Source organism: Sinocyclocheilus grahami, unplaced genomic scaffold (genome assembly GCF_001515645.1).
Source record: "Sinocyclocheilus grahami isolate Dianchi unplaced genomic scaffold, SAMN03320097.WGS_v1.1 scaffold2251.1, whole genome shotgun sequence".
Classification (NCBI taxonomy): Eukaryota; Metazoa; Chordata; class Actinopteri; order Cypriniformes; family Cyprinidae; genus Sinocyclocheilus; species Sinocyclocheilus grahami.
In genome coordinates, this window is record NW_015507430.1 from 88,381 (window position 1) to 104,822 (window position 16,442).

A 16,442-nucleotide genomic window follows, 5' to 3' on the forward strand; every position below is an offset into this window, starting at 1 on the left:
TAGATCTATATGGACACTTAAAGGACTGTTTGGACTTACAACTCTAGGATTAGTGAGGTGTCATGTGTCAGGTGGCTAGTGTTTTGAGAGACACCTGTTCAAGAAACTGCATCGCCCCTTTAATATAGAAGTGAGAAATAAAGAGGGGTAAGAAATCTGGTTTGTTTGTTTGTTTGTTTATTGGCTAGTATTTTAAGTGAGACCTGTTCAAGAAACTCTGCAGGAGTGAGAGAGAAAAAAAGAAGGGTTTATTTGATATAAAATGTTTTTTTCTGGTTATATGACTCGACACATCATTACCTACGGTATTATGGTGCTTAGACTGGAAAATAATAATTATAAAATAATAATAAAAAATGAAACAATCTTTTTTCTCTCTTCAGCAGATTTACTTTTGAAGTTCACTAGCTGATGGGTAACAGTGCTATAGTTCAAAGACTAAACACCTGTGGACATCAGAGAGCAAAAGTCAACACCTGTACTCAGAACTTTAGAATTGTTTTACAGCATAATTGGCACTAGTCCTGACTATCCTGTTTTGATCCTTGTCTAGTCTTCGAGGGATGGTTGCATTGTTATTAGTTAAAAGTTATTAGTTTCAAATCATGATGTCTGACCTTAATAAACGTAATCCTTTCAGCCGCTGACCAGAAAAACACACTATACACAAGTAAAAACATTTGGAAGAAAAATTTTACAAAATGCCAACTCCTACACAATCATACCTCAATGCAGAGCCTTTCAAACAAACCAGGTCAAAGGTCACTGCTGTAATTTTCAGTATGAGAAGACTTATAGATATTTAGAGATTTTTTCTTTAATTTCTTCCTTTATTGTTGTATTTATACGGAGTCATCTAGTTCTTACAGATACTTAACACATCCTAACGCCTTGATGTATATTAGTATAAGAGAAAACAGTGTTGGTGGAAAAGGAAGAGAGTGAAGGAAAGGAGAGAGACAGAGGAAAGCGCGCGCGAGAGAGAGAGAGAGAGAGAGAGAGAGAGAGAGAGAAATGGTTAGATGAATTACTCTGTACCTTGCCAGTACTGTTTAATTTCGCTTGAGGCAAACTGGTGGGGTGAAGAGTCAGCAGTGATTTAGCAGTCATGATTTAAACTGTGGAGTTAAGTCTCAAATCAAGAGTCGAAGAGAATTGCATATAAATCTTTTATTTTTCTTTTTAAGAAAATTTTTTTTAGTGGCTCTGATGATCTGAACTGAACATGCATCAGCACTATGAAAACATTTACACTGAAAAAATATCTTTAAAAAAAATTAAATTGGGAGCAACATGAAAGACTGATTTTATTAAATCACAATTTTATTAATTACAAAAGTTTAAATAATACACAAGAAATGTTTAGAACAAAATAAGATGAACAGTAGCTATAGAATGGATGGATTGCAGTAAGGAAGCACGCCTTAATTATGTGTTCCTGCCTAATGCTGAGTCAGGCTCTACTTGAAAAGAACACTACAAATGACTAATCAAGGGCTAGGGCACAACACAGCCTAAACAAACCACTGCCTCACCACCTTCAATGTATTCAAGGGACATATTATGTTGAATTCTTGCTGCTCAGCAACACCCAGATCAAAAAATGTACTCAATGGACAGCTGTTTTCTCTCACCAATTTGTTAGTACCCATTTCTAATTGAAATGTTTTGCAGTTATTATGTCACCTAATTTCATTTGATACTGGTTTTGATGGGAGAATAAATAAATAAACGAATAAAAAATAAAAGCAACACTGTGCATTGTACTATTGTGAAAAAAGTGTGCATGATACAAGTAAAAGCCGTGGGGCTTAAATCCACCTCTGTCTGGAGTCTTTATGTGGGTTAGTGTCACCTACACAAAATAATATAAGGCTGCATATACATACAAGCGGAACAAAACAAAAAACACACTTTTGAACTGCAATTTATATGGACCCCTGGTTGATCTACTTTAGATCAGGCTACACTGGGCTAAATGTCTTTTGAAATTAATAACAAAATATGAAAAATAAATCTGTGACTTCACCACATTTAGCTGCTCCATCTCACCATGATATCAGCTGAGCTATTTGATGTCAGGTCCTAACCTTTCCTCTGTCACATTCCTCCATTCTACCTGACTCCACACCTCTCTTTCTCCTCCCCCATCCCCGATCTCACACGGACAGAATAGGACACAAGCCTTAGTCAGTCACAGCGGCAGGTGCTGCTCTAAATTGTTGCCCTGCAGCTACAGAGAAAGCACACCTACCCAAGAAAGAGCAATTTCAGATTAAAACACAACACCCCTGCATAATACACAGAGGACCCTGAGGGCGCCAAACAGAGCACATCATCCAATAATTAATGAATGGCGGCATACTTTTTTCTTAATTATTTTTCTTTTGGTGAAGGACTTCACCGATCACTGCTAAGCTGGTTATTAGGAGATAGTTCAGCAAAAAGGAAAATTATGTCTCAGTATTTTTTGTACATTTAAGAAGTCATTGGGGTCCAATATTCTTCAAGGTCCCACTTTATATTAAGTGGCCCTAATACCTGTGTACTTACATAGTAACTACATGTGTACATAGTATGTAACCACAGTGTAAGTACACATTGGTACATAGTATCTACAGTTGTGATGTTTGTGTAACTACACATATGTAACAACCCACTGAATGGTATGTGGAAATACAAATGTGTAACATGACATTGGTAACAACACTTTTTGGTAATGAAAGTACAAATGTGTAACAGGACCAACAGCACGTTTTGGTAAAGAAAGTGTTACACTTTATATTAAGTAAACCATTCCTATGGATTTACCATGTAATTACTCTGATGTTACACAGCAGTGGCCAGTAAGTTAGGCTTTACATATAAATTGTGGTTGGTGTCCAGAATGTTACACTTTATATTAAGTGGACAGTTCCTGAGGAGTTACCTTGTAAGTACACTGGTATTACAGTGGAGCACCAACTTGAGATCCAACTCCTCCCACTTTATATATCCCTAAACCTACCCATCTCCACCCCCTGGATCAAATTGTTCAACTACTCTTATACATATTGTTGTTACAAAACGTAGTTAAATATGTCCTGTTACACATTTGTACTTACACAAACCATTCGGAGGGTTGTTACATACAGAAATATTACAGCTCTAGATACTATGTACCAATGTGTACTTACACTGTGGTTACATACTACGTACACATCTAGTTACTATGTAAGTACACAGGTATTAGAGCCACTTAATATAAAGTGTGACCTTCTTCAAAATACCAACAGAAGAAAGAAAGTCATACAGGTTTGGAATGACATGAGGGTGAGTAAACAGACAATTTTCACTTTGAGGTGAACTATTCCTTTAATGAGATGGCAACTATGCAAACCGCTGTCTTTCACTGAAAGTTTGTTCTTCAAAGTTTAATGAGCATCATTGCAGCAAACGATTGGCAGGTTGCCACAGTTTCCAGGTTTTCAATCAACACGAATGCTAGCTGGCAAGGGACGGATGTTAGCGTGCCATGCTGCGCACCACGCCCGATCTTTACTGCAAGGAAGATGGGGGCGGGTGGTGTTGTATGGGGGGTATTAATCTCCAGATCAAGAGAAAAGATAATCCCTCAGGGCCAAAGAAGCAAAGCGTTGCTCAGTCTCTCCCTTTTTTCCCCCCATCTTTACTACCGGACAACTGCATTCCTCTGCTGGGAGGGGAGCCACAACCACCTAATTCTCCTGCGCGCCCAGAGAAATCGTACAAGGCCTCAACGTCAGCTACAGGTCATACACTTAATGTCAAACTTTCCATTGCTCTTCTGTTGTGTATAAACACAGTATTAGAACTAAATGTGTTGATAGAATCTGCCCAAGGGATATTCAGATTTTGCACAACCTACATCAAATTTCAGTGTTAAAGATCACAAGGGCAAAAAGCAAACTTTAGAAGAAAAGTAGTTTGACCTAGAAACAAATCTTGTCCAGAGTATGGAAAGAGAAAAATGCTAACTTACACAAAAGAAGAAACTGTCTGATGTGTCGTATTGTTGTAAATCTCCATCTTCATAATTCATTGATCCACTTCAGTCCCTTAGATTTTTATGATCATCCAAAAAAATTTTTTTTTTCTTGCATGACACAATGCTACATCTGAAGCACTTCAGATCGGATGTTCCATTGTAGCAAAGCAAGGCTATCGACATCAGGACTTTATACTTTGCGTGTTCATCTGGATCTGGACACCAAAACTATCCAGAATGACCAGGGAAAACCCATAAACACCCCCATTTATATGTATACATTTTCATATGCATACATTTATATGTATACACTGGCATCACTATTACATTACATAGGAGGTATATATTTGGGGACGTCAATAGCCAGTTATCAACAATCTGCTTTGGCTCCTCCTTTTCAAAAAATGAAACCTAACTAAAATTAATACTTAAGACTACTTATTCATTAAAGAAGGTCAGAACTTGCATTTTGCATAATCTGCCATCTTGAAATGCGTCAAGAAAGGGTTTCACAGTAACTCCTGTGATCTTAATGACACTGCAATATCCGTCAGAGAAGTTAAATTATTGCACTTTGGACTGCAATAACAAAAAACAAACTATTGTTATTGCGGTTTTTAAATGTGAAAATATGTGAAAAGCTGTTTGTGATGCATTGAGTGAAATGAAGCACTCACTGTAAGGGGCTCCTCAGGCCCACGCATCGTGATGCAGTCCATACTAATCTGTATTGTATTGGATGCCGATCCGACTGCAGAGCCCTCGGAAAAGTTGAGCTCGATAGGCTGCATTGAATGTAGTGCAGACCTAGAACAGAAACCAGTAAACCGACTTAAAACTGTTTTATGTATTTTTATACTTATAACACTTTACAGGTGAACACAGTGGGGGAGGGGGAGGGGGGGGAGGTGATATTTATTAAAGTAAGAGTGAATTTGTAAGATACTTCATAACTCACTGGTCCAGCATCTCCAGCAGCTGGCTGAGGACGTCTTGTCCGAGGATATCTGTACCCTGAGAGCCCTGGCCCTGTGACATGGAGGTCAGGAAAGAACCTTCAGCCCATGAGAGACAGGCTGCTGCTGGTTCTCTTAATCTAAAAAGATGGAAACCAAATTTAAGTCAGAAATCGTGTCCTGATACACTTGGCAGAATTACTATGTAAAATGAAAAAAGAATACCAGTATTTCCAAAATTGCAGGTATTGCATTGGAAACAAATTATCTGAAGAAAATGGGAGTGTTGGTTTTACCATGCAAAACTCACTTCCAGGGTTTTGGAGGGTGTTATGGTTAAAATGGTTAAAATGTAAATGGTTTCTAAGGGTGTTGCCAGGTTTTCGCTAGAGTAATTTTAGATGGTAGCTTCGGGTTTTTAATTAATATTTTGAATACACTTTTATATTATCAATTTTCATTTTCATTTGAGTAACTTTGTGTGTTTTTGTCATTTTTAATAGTTTTAGTTTTTCTGTAAATATTTTTTTTAATATAAATATTGTCTAAATATTTTTAATTCATTTATATTTCAGGTTTAGTTATTTTTGAAATGTTGTCTCAGCAACTAGCTGAAATAAAATAAGTTATTTTAAATATTTTTATTTCATTTTAGATAACGTTTATTTCAAGTAACAAAAATGTGTGTGTTTGTGTTTGTATATATATATATATATAACAAGCTGCACAATTTGAATAATCATCCATATATTTCACACCAGTGGTGTAGGACGAGTTATAAAAAAACCCTTATCCTGACTATTAGAAAGAGTAATAGTGATGTGCATTGCATTCACCGCTAGTAACTAACGACTTGAACTCAAATCTCATTTAGTAAACTGATACAGTATTCATTACGGCATTAATGGTGAAAAGAAGGCACTGCACCCATTCGGAATGTAAAAACACAACCCATTCTTAATTGCCTCTCCCCCCACAAAGGCCATACTCTATTCCTGTCTAATGCAACAACAATAACCAGTGTTAACATGACATTTAGGAGCAGTAGAGAGAATAAGACTGTCAGTGAAAACACGATGACCCTCTCCATCTGAAATATGACACCAAGCCAGAGCTCAGCGTCTCATTGTTCCTGCTGAGGAGCAGCACACGCTGACGACCAAGCAGAGCGGAATTCCCCCTCGCTGTCTATATGATAGCAACACCACCGCTATGCAGCATTCGGAATGTGTGTGGCTGAACTGGGCTTGGTTGTGGATGGGGGTTGAAGGTAGTAAATGTGTGTATGTGTGTGTGTGTGTGTGTGTGTGTGTGTGTGTGTGTGTGTGAGCGTCTGGGAGTTGGGGTGTCAACCCATAATCTAACGTTGGCACTCGGGAGTGGGGCTAGAATTCCCCTACATTCTGTGAGGTGGGGAGATATTAATATACTAAGCTATGTAGGCATGCCTAATAAATGCTGAATGCTTTAAGGTCGACGGATGTCAGATTACTGTATCCTAGACAGAGATACAAAGCAACACTATTCTTTGATATCACTGTAAACTGACACTTCGATGGCAGCCTTTGAAGATAAACTTCAGTTTGTAGTATTTAAAGGGAAAGTTCACGCAAAAGTGAAAATTGTGTTGTCATTTACTCACCCTCAACCTGTATGAGTTTTTATCTTCTGTTGAACATAAAGCAAACAAACAAACAATGTTGAAGAAAGTGGGTAACCAAAAAAAAAAAAAGGAAGTCAGTGACTGCCGTCAACTCTTTGGTTACCCACATTCTACGAAATATGTCCTTTTGTGTTCAGCAGAAGAAAGAAATTCATACAGTTTTTTGTGGGCGAGTAAATGACAGGATTTTCATTTTTGGATGAACTATCACACAATGTGTTCCTTAAAGGTAATATTTCACCAAAAATGAAAACGTTCCTGCCTTTTTCTATTTTATTTATTTATTTTTAAACAATTGGGGCCATTGGGTTTAACCTCAACGTTCTTCTAAACATGCGTGCATGTTTGGAATGACATAAGGCAGAACAGTTCTGAACAGAATTTTCATTTTTGTGTGAACTATCCCTTTAAGGGACAAAATACATGTTCACTTTTTACAATGTAATAAAACCTATTAAAACTACTCCCATTTGCTAGAGGAGGAAAATGGGAGGTGCAAAAGAAGCATTTGGAATTCAGCTTCAATACAATAAAAAATTCCTCTTTTCCATTTTCTTTCCATTGGTTAACCAAAACATAGCTCTTCAGAAGAAAAGCAGGGAATATACTTTTTGTCTTTGTTCATCTGAAGAGGTGTGGCACAAAGTGAATGCTAGAGTTGAATTACTGGGACAACGGTGTGCTGCCAGGCCTGTCACTGGGGATAAAAGCTTTTTCAACCCCAATGTTTACTTTAAGCCTCATAGATATTGTCATTTGGCACACTGGAAGACGCACAAATGCCAAGCCCAATGTGTCAATTGTCACGGTGTGTCCACAGGTCCATACCTCAGCATTCCTACCTCCCATTGTAAGATACAAATCTAAACCCCACTGCATTTTACACTGTGAACATGAATAATCCGAGGGGCTTTTAAGGGAGTAAGCAAATACAAATAAAAGTCGGGGCCTAGTTTACTTACAGCTATTCATATAGTTAATTGTATTAATGAATCAGTAACCCATTACAAATACAATAAAAGAGAATGGCGCTAATGGAGAACATCGGGTACTTATTGATTGTATGTCATTTTTATAAAATGGGTGGGGTCGTGCACAGATAAACAGAACTGGTTATAACATTGAGATGATTTTGCAACTTTCAAGGTTATGTAATTTTTGCTTGTTTTTTTATTTTATAGATGTTACAAAGTTATAAAAGCAACATAAGTCAATGTAACTGGATGTTAAAAATTGCTATTCATTATTTCCTGCAAAAATTAAATTGTCATATCATAAAAAGGCAGCATCACTCCATTACTGTAGATAATATTTTTAGTATTGGTTTGGTGCACTTTTGATTGTTTTTTTTATGCTAAAACTGATAGATACCATAAGAACTATAAATACCATAAGATTCTATGTCAAACTAAAGTTAAACCTTGAAAACAAAATAAATAAACAAGAAAATAAATAAATAAAATTGCAACAAGTGGATTTAAGCATTACAACATTAAGGAACAGCATAAAAATTTATAATTTTTGATATTTTGTAAAGATGACATTTAACAGTGTTATTAAATTAGTGTTTTTAAGGATTAAAGGGACAGTTCAATAATATTGTACAATAATGTTGTAAATAATGTTCAGTTTCTTGCACAGATCGAGCGGTTCGCTACTTAAGACCTCGAAATATTGTCAGGAGCCACGGGTATTAATTTTGTGTTCCTTGATATACAGTGGGGCAAATAAATATTTGATACACTGCCAATTTTTTACGTTTTCCCACTTACAAAGAATGGAGAGATCTGTAATTTTCAATAAAAAAATGTGTTTGGAGGAAGAAGGATAAGTACAATCCCAAGAACACCATCCCAACCGTGAAGCATGGGGGGTGGAAACATCATGCTTTGGGGGTGCTTTTCTGCAAAGGGGACAGGACGACTGCACCGTATTGAGGGGAGGATGGATGGGGCCATGTATCGTGAGATTTTGGGCAACAACCTCCTTCCCTCAGTAAGAGCATTGAAGATGGGTCGTGGCTGGGTCTTCCAGCATGACAATGACCCCAAACACACAGCCAGGGCAACTAAGGAGTGGCTCCGTAAGATGCATTTCAAGGTCCTGGAGTGGCCTAGCTAGTCTCCAGACCTGAACCCAATAGAAAATCTATGGAGGGAGCTGAAACTCCATGTTGCCCAGCGACAGCCCCAAAACCTGAAAGATCTGGAGAACACCTGTATGGAGGAGTGGGCCAAAATCCCTGCTGCAGTGTGTGCAAACCTGGTCAAGAACTACAGGAAACATCTGACCTCTGTAATTGTAAACACAGGTTTCTGTACCAAATATTAAGTTCTATTTTTCTATTGTATCAAATACTTATTTCATGCAATAAAATTGTATTTAATAATGAATTATAAAAAAATCATACAATGTGATTTTCTGGATTTTTTTTTTTTGATTCTGTCTCTCACAGGTGTACCTACGATGAAAATTACAGATCTCTCCATTCTTTGTAAGTGGGAAAACTTGAAAAATCGGCAGTGTATCATCTTTTTATGAATCAAGGACCACGTTTCAGCTAAAAATCTTTACTGCTCTACTCATGAAAAATAAAGTCACCTACCTTTTGGATGGCCTGAGGGTGTGTAAATTAACAGCAATTTTTTTGGGGGTGAACTATTCCTTTAATTCTAATAGGGATTATGGAAGCAATAACATTTTAAATACAGAAAACAACATTTAAATTTTCCTTGTGCTTAAAATCTCTCTAAAAAAGCCCTATAAACAACTCCGTAAGATGTAACGGTCAATAAACCAGCGGAGGCAACTTAAGCAAAGTGTTTGTCACAGGGGTATGTCATCTATATCATATATCATGGAGGACTGTTTTCATTTATAGTTCTCTGAGAGTGCTAAATTACTCTACAATTGTCAGTACGCTTAGATTTAGCTTTTGCTATCACACTCAACAAAACCACAAAACAAGATACTACTTCTCTTATGTCAGAGAATGTAGTGGCTAATAACTTACACAAGGTTCCAGCAGCTCTCTGTATAGGGATTACATGTATCTCTCTCTCATTGATATGTTATTGCATTTAATATTGTCAACATTACAGGTTGGTGAGAGCATGAGGACTATATAGATCTCCAGCAGGTGCTGAGTAGCTGCTGTCTCAGGTCACAAATTGCGACAGGACATGTTTCAGATCCCTGGCTGAGAACTGAGAGCTAGGTTGACAGCCCTGGTGTCATGACATCATCATCGTCATCATCATCAAACCTGGGCCAGGGGAAGTCGAGTGAGGATGCAAGCTCGGCAAAAGGTCCGAAAACGAAGGACGAACGGATGCTAGACGGCAGATAGAAATACAATATGGGTGACAGAGATTTTCAGCCAAGAATGGCATCATGGTCTCACAAAAGGTGCAGCACACATGAGTGAAAATATACAGCTTTGATTTCCACCCACAGAAATGACAGGTGAAGTTTATAGGCAGATTTCTGATCCATCATCAGCTAAAGTGGGAATGACCGTTTCATTAATTAAACATCTAAATAATTTATGTTTACTTATTCATTTGATCACACATAATAGCACTCATAAAGCCTGATAAAACAAATAGTGCAACCTGAGAATGAGTAATTCTAGAGTCATGCAGCAAAAGAAAACTGTCATTCTCCGTTAAATTACTGAAGCCAAAATATGCTCAGATTTCCTCTGAATTCTGCTTTTAAACTGTGGCTGCCACATCTGTCATTGTCTCAAATCAGCCATCACATCCCCCAATTTAGCCAAGAAATCGTGCTGCTTTTCATCGTAATGGGTAATAAAAACCACAAAAGATTTCAGGGCTTATAGCTTCGGTTTTCAATTCCTTTAAAAATGGCATAAACTTCTCAGAGAATAGTCAACTGTAGTTTTTCATTGTGGATATGTGTAGGGTGGGTTTCATCTCAAGCTTCTTCGGAAGCTGTGGGTGGGTGTCTGGTTACTGGGGGAGTTATGCATCCTGCCTGAGGGAGAGGCTGCACTGCGTCCACTTAAACACAGACCAGGCCCCTCGCAGACAGGACGGGGTCAAAAGTCGCAGCTTAACAGGGCTGCCCATTGTCTCCTGACAGGTTGGGCACATCCAGTGATGAAAATGCAATCAAAACAAACAGAGGAGACAATCTGGGGAGACAAGTGAGAGGGACTTCTCTGCTATCTTCATTAATCAGAGACCAGGGAACGTTCAAAGGGATCTGCCGACCCTTCCCTCATCCCTCAAACCTGGAGCTGCAGGATGGACATGGTAGCTCAGACAATGGTGAAGAATGGTGGCCCCCATGATTTCTCCTCAACGCATGCTTTCACTGTGAATGGCCCCAAATTCTATTAAATGTGGCAAAGGAGTGAACTGTCCCAAGGTTAATATGGACTTATTCCACTATGCACTCGTTATTTATTCATTTTCAAAAGTATTAAAAAAATTATATCTGCTTGCCAGTACGGAATAGTCATGCATTGTTTTGTTTTTTTAATAGTAGATTTTATTCAAATTCAGTTCAATTCAATTTCAATATTCAATTGTGTGACAATGTGCATTAACTGCTTGGCAAATAAATATTACTCGAACAAAATCTGCTTAGCATTTTCACCCATTTGATTATTTATCTTTCCAAGATCTAATTGATTCGGTAAAAAAAAAAGATGGAGCATTTAACTCCAAAAGAAACACGTTCATTTTATTTTGAGAACCACTGTTGATGTTATTTTTACACGTCTGCTTCTCCTGTTTTGTGGTGTAGATTAGACCTACTGATAGCAGCTGGATCAGTCACAAAAACAACCATCTCTGCAGGTATACCCACATGTGCTCATAGGCTAAGACCTAACAACATAGTGGTAAGTGAGGCCGCTTGATGACACAAAGATATATTATGGTAACAATAAGGTTTTACATCAATTACACATTTTCTCTAACAGTCGTTTTGTACATTGGTTTAAAACTTTTTTTGTGAATTTTATCCTTCAGTAAAATTCCAACTTTGTAATTTTTTACCTTAGATGTTGGGTAAACAAATGAACAATAAACCACACTAGCATTCAGGCAAGGATCAAAAATATAATTAAAGGTGTATTTTAATCAAAATCAAATCAGGGCAAATCTGGCTAATAATTAAGCCATCACATGTGTTTTAAATTACACTATTCATTAAATCCATTTTTACTTTCCAATTCAATTCACATAAAAAAAGGAATTTTGTTTAATGAATTGTCAATTTTTTTAACAAATTTAGCTGTAAATTCAATAAATGTGTAAGAGCAGGTTCTTTGTGACCACTTTCCTTATATAATAAGTAAAACATGCCTCATAAATGAACATTTTTTTTTTCTTGAACAACCTGTAGGGTTGAAAATATAGCAGTAAAGTTAAGTTAAACTTTAAATTGCGTGCCTACACAGAAAGTGACAACTAGCACCAGTTTTTCTGGGAAGCAAATTACTTGATTTACATGACTATACCAGTTGCATGGCTTTTAACTGAAATGTACATGTGTTAGATTAACAATCTTTTTACATTTAAGTTCATTTACACAATATATTTTTGAAAATTTTACAGACCTGAAAAACTGAATAATCAAACATGAACAGATTAAAAAGCATTGATTTTTCCTACCTTACCCTGTGATTACTATCAACATACCAAATTAAAGAAAGTGGGCACCTCATTAGAAAAAATATGGTGTCATTGATTTTATATAGGCTAACCTATTTTACCATAATTTATTAGTTGAGAGATTTATAATCAGAGCAGCAAATGAAAGCTGGTATTTACAAATGCATGTAGTATATGAAACTACTATTTCAATTGCCTTTTTAAAGAGGTGCCAATACTCCATTGAAATGGAATACTACATTAGAACATCATTAACGATACAAGCATGAAAATTTAATCCCTAGCTATTAATACAGCTTTATTTAGATTTGAACTCTGTTCAGATCCACAGAAACAAATGTCCAGTAGCAAGTGCATGAAGAGCTAACAAAAACAAGCAGGCTGAGGATTGAGTATCTAGACAGTTCACCTTAAACTGTACAAAACGCATTCTTTGTCGCCATAAGAACACCACACCTATAAATATCATAGCCAGGCAGCAGCTGGAGAACCAGACACAACTGTTAGCACCTCCAGCATGCAGTAACTCTTTAATGAGGAGAATAAGAACAAAAACTGTTCTGGACCACAGAAACAGGAACGCGATGCTTTGCGATATGTGCTCATATCTATTTACAAATGAAGCAACTAAATAAAACCACATGCACCATGTGTGCATGCCCAAGTAAGTGGTCAAGATAAACCTAGTGACCTTACAAATGGCTTTTCAGAATTGGCCAACAAACTGGCACAAAGTCACTCCCGTCTTACCGTTGAAAGGCTCGCTCTGGGCAGAACTGTACTGCTGCATAAGGAGAGGTCATACTGCCAGACTGAGGTCTTTACTGAGGTCGTCAAGGTTAGCGGCAAGTGGCCCAAGCACATGTATTACAGCAGATCTGGAGTTATAAATAAATGAAAAACATGAAAAACAAACAAAAAAGAAACAGTGATATTAAAGTGCTAGAAGGTCAAGTGCACAGGAGGGAATCAAGTGTGGAGGATGGTTTAATTTTGGTTTAATCTTTCTACAGTCCCCAAGCAAAGGGGCGGCATCAATGCCAACATGCTGACCAATCCCTGACAACAACTGGACATGGTATCATACCCCTTCAGTTGCTAGGATATAGATATTAGGCAACAACCCCCACCCATTCCATTTCTAGTCCATGTCCCCAGTGATGTCTGTCTAAGCACTAACCTGAAAAGCACATTCCACCGTCCATTTGCTGGCTGCAATTTCTATCCAGAATCCCAGGAGCTTTCAGCCATATGTGGTGATTGCATCACACCAGCCCAAGTCCAGCCAACAAGTTCTATTTTGATCTGACCAGGTTAAAAAGATGTCACATCAAATAGCCCTCAGTGACCACGGTGGTTTCCTGTAACCTGTCAATAGGGCTGGAACTCTTTGTTAGAAGTTTATCACCCTGCGTCCCTTCATCCGCTAACATGCAGAGCGAGCGCCTGTGACATAACAGACTAATCTAAATTGGCAGATTCCTGCTGTCATTCAACAGGATGAATGAAACCAACTAATAGATGTTTTCCTCTTGATGTCAAGTTGTTGGTTGCTACCAATTCTACAAGGTGAATTAAATTAGAACTGCTGTTGTATGTCCTTCACTACCTACAGTGGGATTCCAAAAATAAAAGCATCAATACATTGCACAGAAACCATTGAAAAATCTCACTTAATTTACGCCTGCTGACGGTATGGTCCAGAGGCTGTAAACTTAGAGGTGTTTTGCGGTTTTTAGGGGTTGAATTGCAGATGAATCAGAGGTTTAAAATAAAGGGGAGGTCACAGATGGGAGAAGGATAATAAATAGATGCTGGGTATCCAGGGAACACGATCTGGTGTGCCGGACTTTTGTACCTTTAAAGAGAGCCTCAGTCAAGTGTCATCCTTCTTCTGTCCTATGCCACAACCCATAATGCACCATAAAGGGAAGCTTTATAATGTGGACAAGGTGTACTAAACTATTGAGTTCAAGACATTGGCGTTTACATGCACGCCTACATGAATACTCATTCACAACCAAGTTTACTAAAGTGACATTTCGACAAAATTAACTTCTGCCCTTCATTTGTCAATTAGAAATGGACTTGATTGTAAAAACTGGGAGTCCTATACCAAAATGAAACCAGACCCCATTGCAGGCTTGCAGTATTATCGAATAACCTATGTGGCTAAAAGAAAAAAAGAAAATTTGAACTTCATATTGACTTTACAGAATAATATTCTCTTTGATAGTAACTAACCAGCAACTTTCCAATCTCACGTCCTTTGATATATCTTTCCCCACACATGCCAAAGCTGCAAGATATTTTAGACCAACCCCCCTACACACACCCAACACAGAGTTAAGCATACACTGCACACACCCAGGCAGATAACTTTACAAACATCTGCAAATTGTGGGTCCTCATTTTGCCATTCCTGAACGGAATCCAACGTAAACGACATGTTTTGCTCTGCTGTACTTGGCTTTAGTTTATTGGGGGTGACAGATTCCCACATAACCACAACTGAAGTGAAAATACTTTAAACTTAATTATCAATGGATACAACCTTAATTATTATACACTTCTATTGTGAACTGGATAAATATGAAATAACTAAATGCATCAGAGAAGTGATTCCTACACCTCTTTTAGGAGGTAGAATCTTTCAGTGCACAGCAAAATGTCGAAAGACTTTGCTTTGAAAATTGAACTTGTTTGAGAAGAGGATACATTTTGTACTTGAATGGAACGTTTGAGACCGCATGGCATTGGAGACCGCAAACAAAGGAAACTTCTCAAAGAGGTATGTGCTTGAGTATACAGTTTGCTGAGCTAATACTGAGTTAAATTTGAATGTTATTGGAAAGACTTTCAAGTTTGATGCTGCAGACAGTGCATGAAATAATTCATTTGATGGAAGAATTCGAAGATCTTTATGTGTGTAATTTTTAAAGAAGAATCAAAGGAAATTTGAAAAAGTGTTGTCTTGGAAAGAGGATATTTGCTTGTTTGAGGCAAAATGGAGGAGTCTAATGTAGAACAATCCCCAAGCTCAGTGCAGAAGGACTTGAATGAGGTTGCTGCTGGTTTAAAAGCCTCCAGAGCAGGCAAGATGGCACATCTTACAAGGCGAATGAATATTGTTAATTCTTTGATGGCTGATTTTGAATATTCAAACCACTGGAATCATCCAGAAAACTAAAGAAAGCGCCTGTGAGTAGCACACAGGTATCTCTTCAAGATGGTAAGCATACTGGAGTCAGAAAAACACAGAGCTACACAGAGTGCCTGCTGTCGATTGTACCAGTACAGATTAAAAGTTCAAAAGGAAGTAAGATTCTGCACACATATGCCTTTCTTGATCCTGGAAGTTCGGCAAGCTTCTGTACAGAGGATCTTATGAGGAAACTCAACATTACTGGAAGAATAAGCCAGGATAAGTCTGTGCCTTCTTATATTGTCAGTGGGTTGGAAGTTTCTTCACTAGAAGAAAATTACTTTATTCCATTGCCTGAAATCTACACACAACAGAGCATGCCCGTTGACACCTCTAACATTCCCACAAAGGAAGAACTGTCTAAATGGCCTTACCTGAATAAGGTACAGATTCTTAGGATTCCAGCCAAGGTGGAGCTGCTGATTGGAAGCAACACTCCCAAAGCCATTGAACCTTGGGAAGTCATTAATAGCCAAGGGGATGGGCCATATGCAGTTAAGACCCTGCTAGGGTGGGTTGTTAATGGTCCTTTACAAGGCAAAGCCACAGCAAACCGGTATAGCTGTGATGTTATTGTTGTAAACAGAATTTCTGTCTCAAACCTAGAAGAAATGTTGAAACAACAATACAATCATGATTTCAATGAGAGGTCAAGAGAAGACAAGGCTGAAATGTCTGTAGAAGACAAAAGATTCATCAAGATTGCGGAAGAATCAATCAAGTTGAAAGATGGACATTACACTCTTGATTTACCCTTTAGGAAGGAGGACACAATATTGCCCAATAATTACCAAATGGCAGAACAGCGACTTCAAGTCTAAAAAGAAAGTTCAAGAGGAATGAACAATTCAAAACCGACTATACTGCATTTCTAACTGAAGTCATAAATAAGGGCTATGCTGAAGTAGTACTGCAACAAGAGTTGAAAAGAACAGACGGTAAATTATGGTACATCCCTCATCAC

The 16,442-nt window shown here is 37.8% G+C and overlaps 1 protein-coding gene across 6 annotated transcripts in view; it reads right to left on the minus strand.

Moving 5' to 3' along the window:
* LOC107574491 (tumor protein 63-like) overlaps positions 1-13,091 on the minus strand; it is a 38,986-nt gene extending 25,895 nt beyond the window's left edge. For all 6 annotated transcript variants that reach the window (XM_016260935.1, XM_016260936.1, XM_016260932.1 and 3 more), the window contains exons 1-3: positions 13,024-13,091; positions 4,965-5,102; positions 4,684-4,813 (exon numbers count right to left, since the gene is read on the minus strand). In XM_016260935.1, coding sequence (XP_016116421.1) covers positions 4,684-4,813; positions 4,965-5,102; positions 13,024-13,076 — 321 coding nt within the window. In that variant the 5' untranslated portion in view covers positions 13,077-13,091. The remainder of the gene's footprint in view (positions 1-4,683; positions 4,814-4,964; positions 5,103-13,023) is intronic.
* Positions 13,092-16,442: the final 3,351 nt, after the last annotated feature.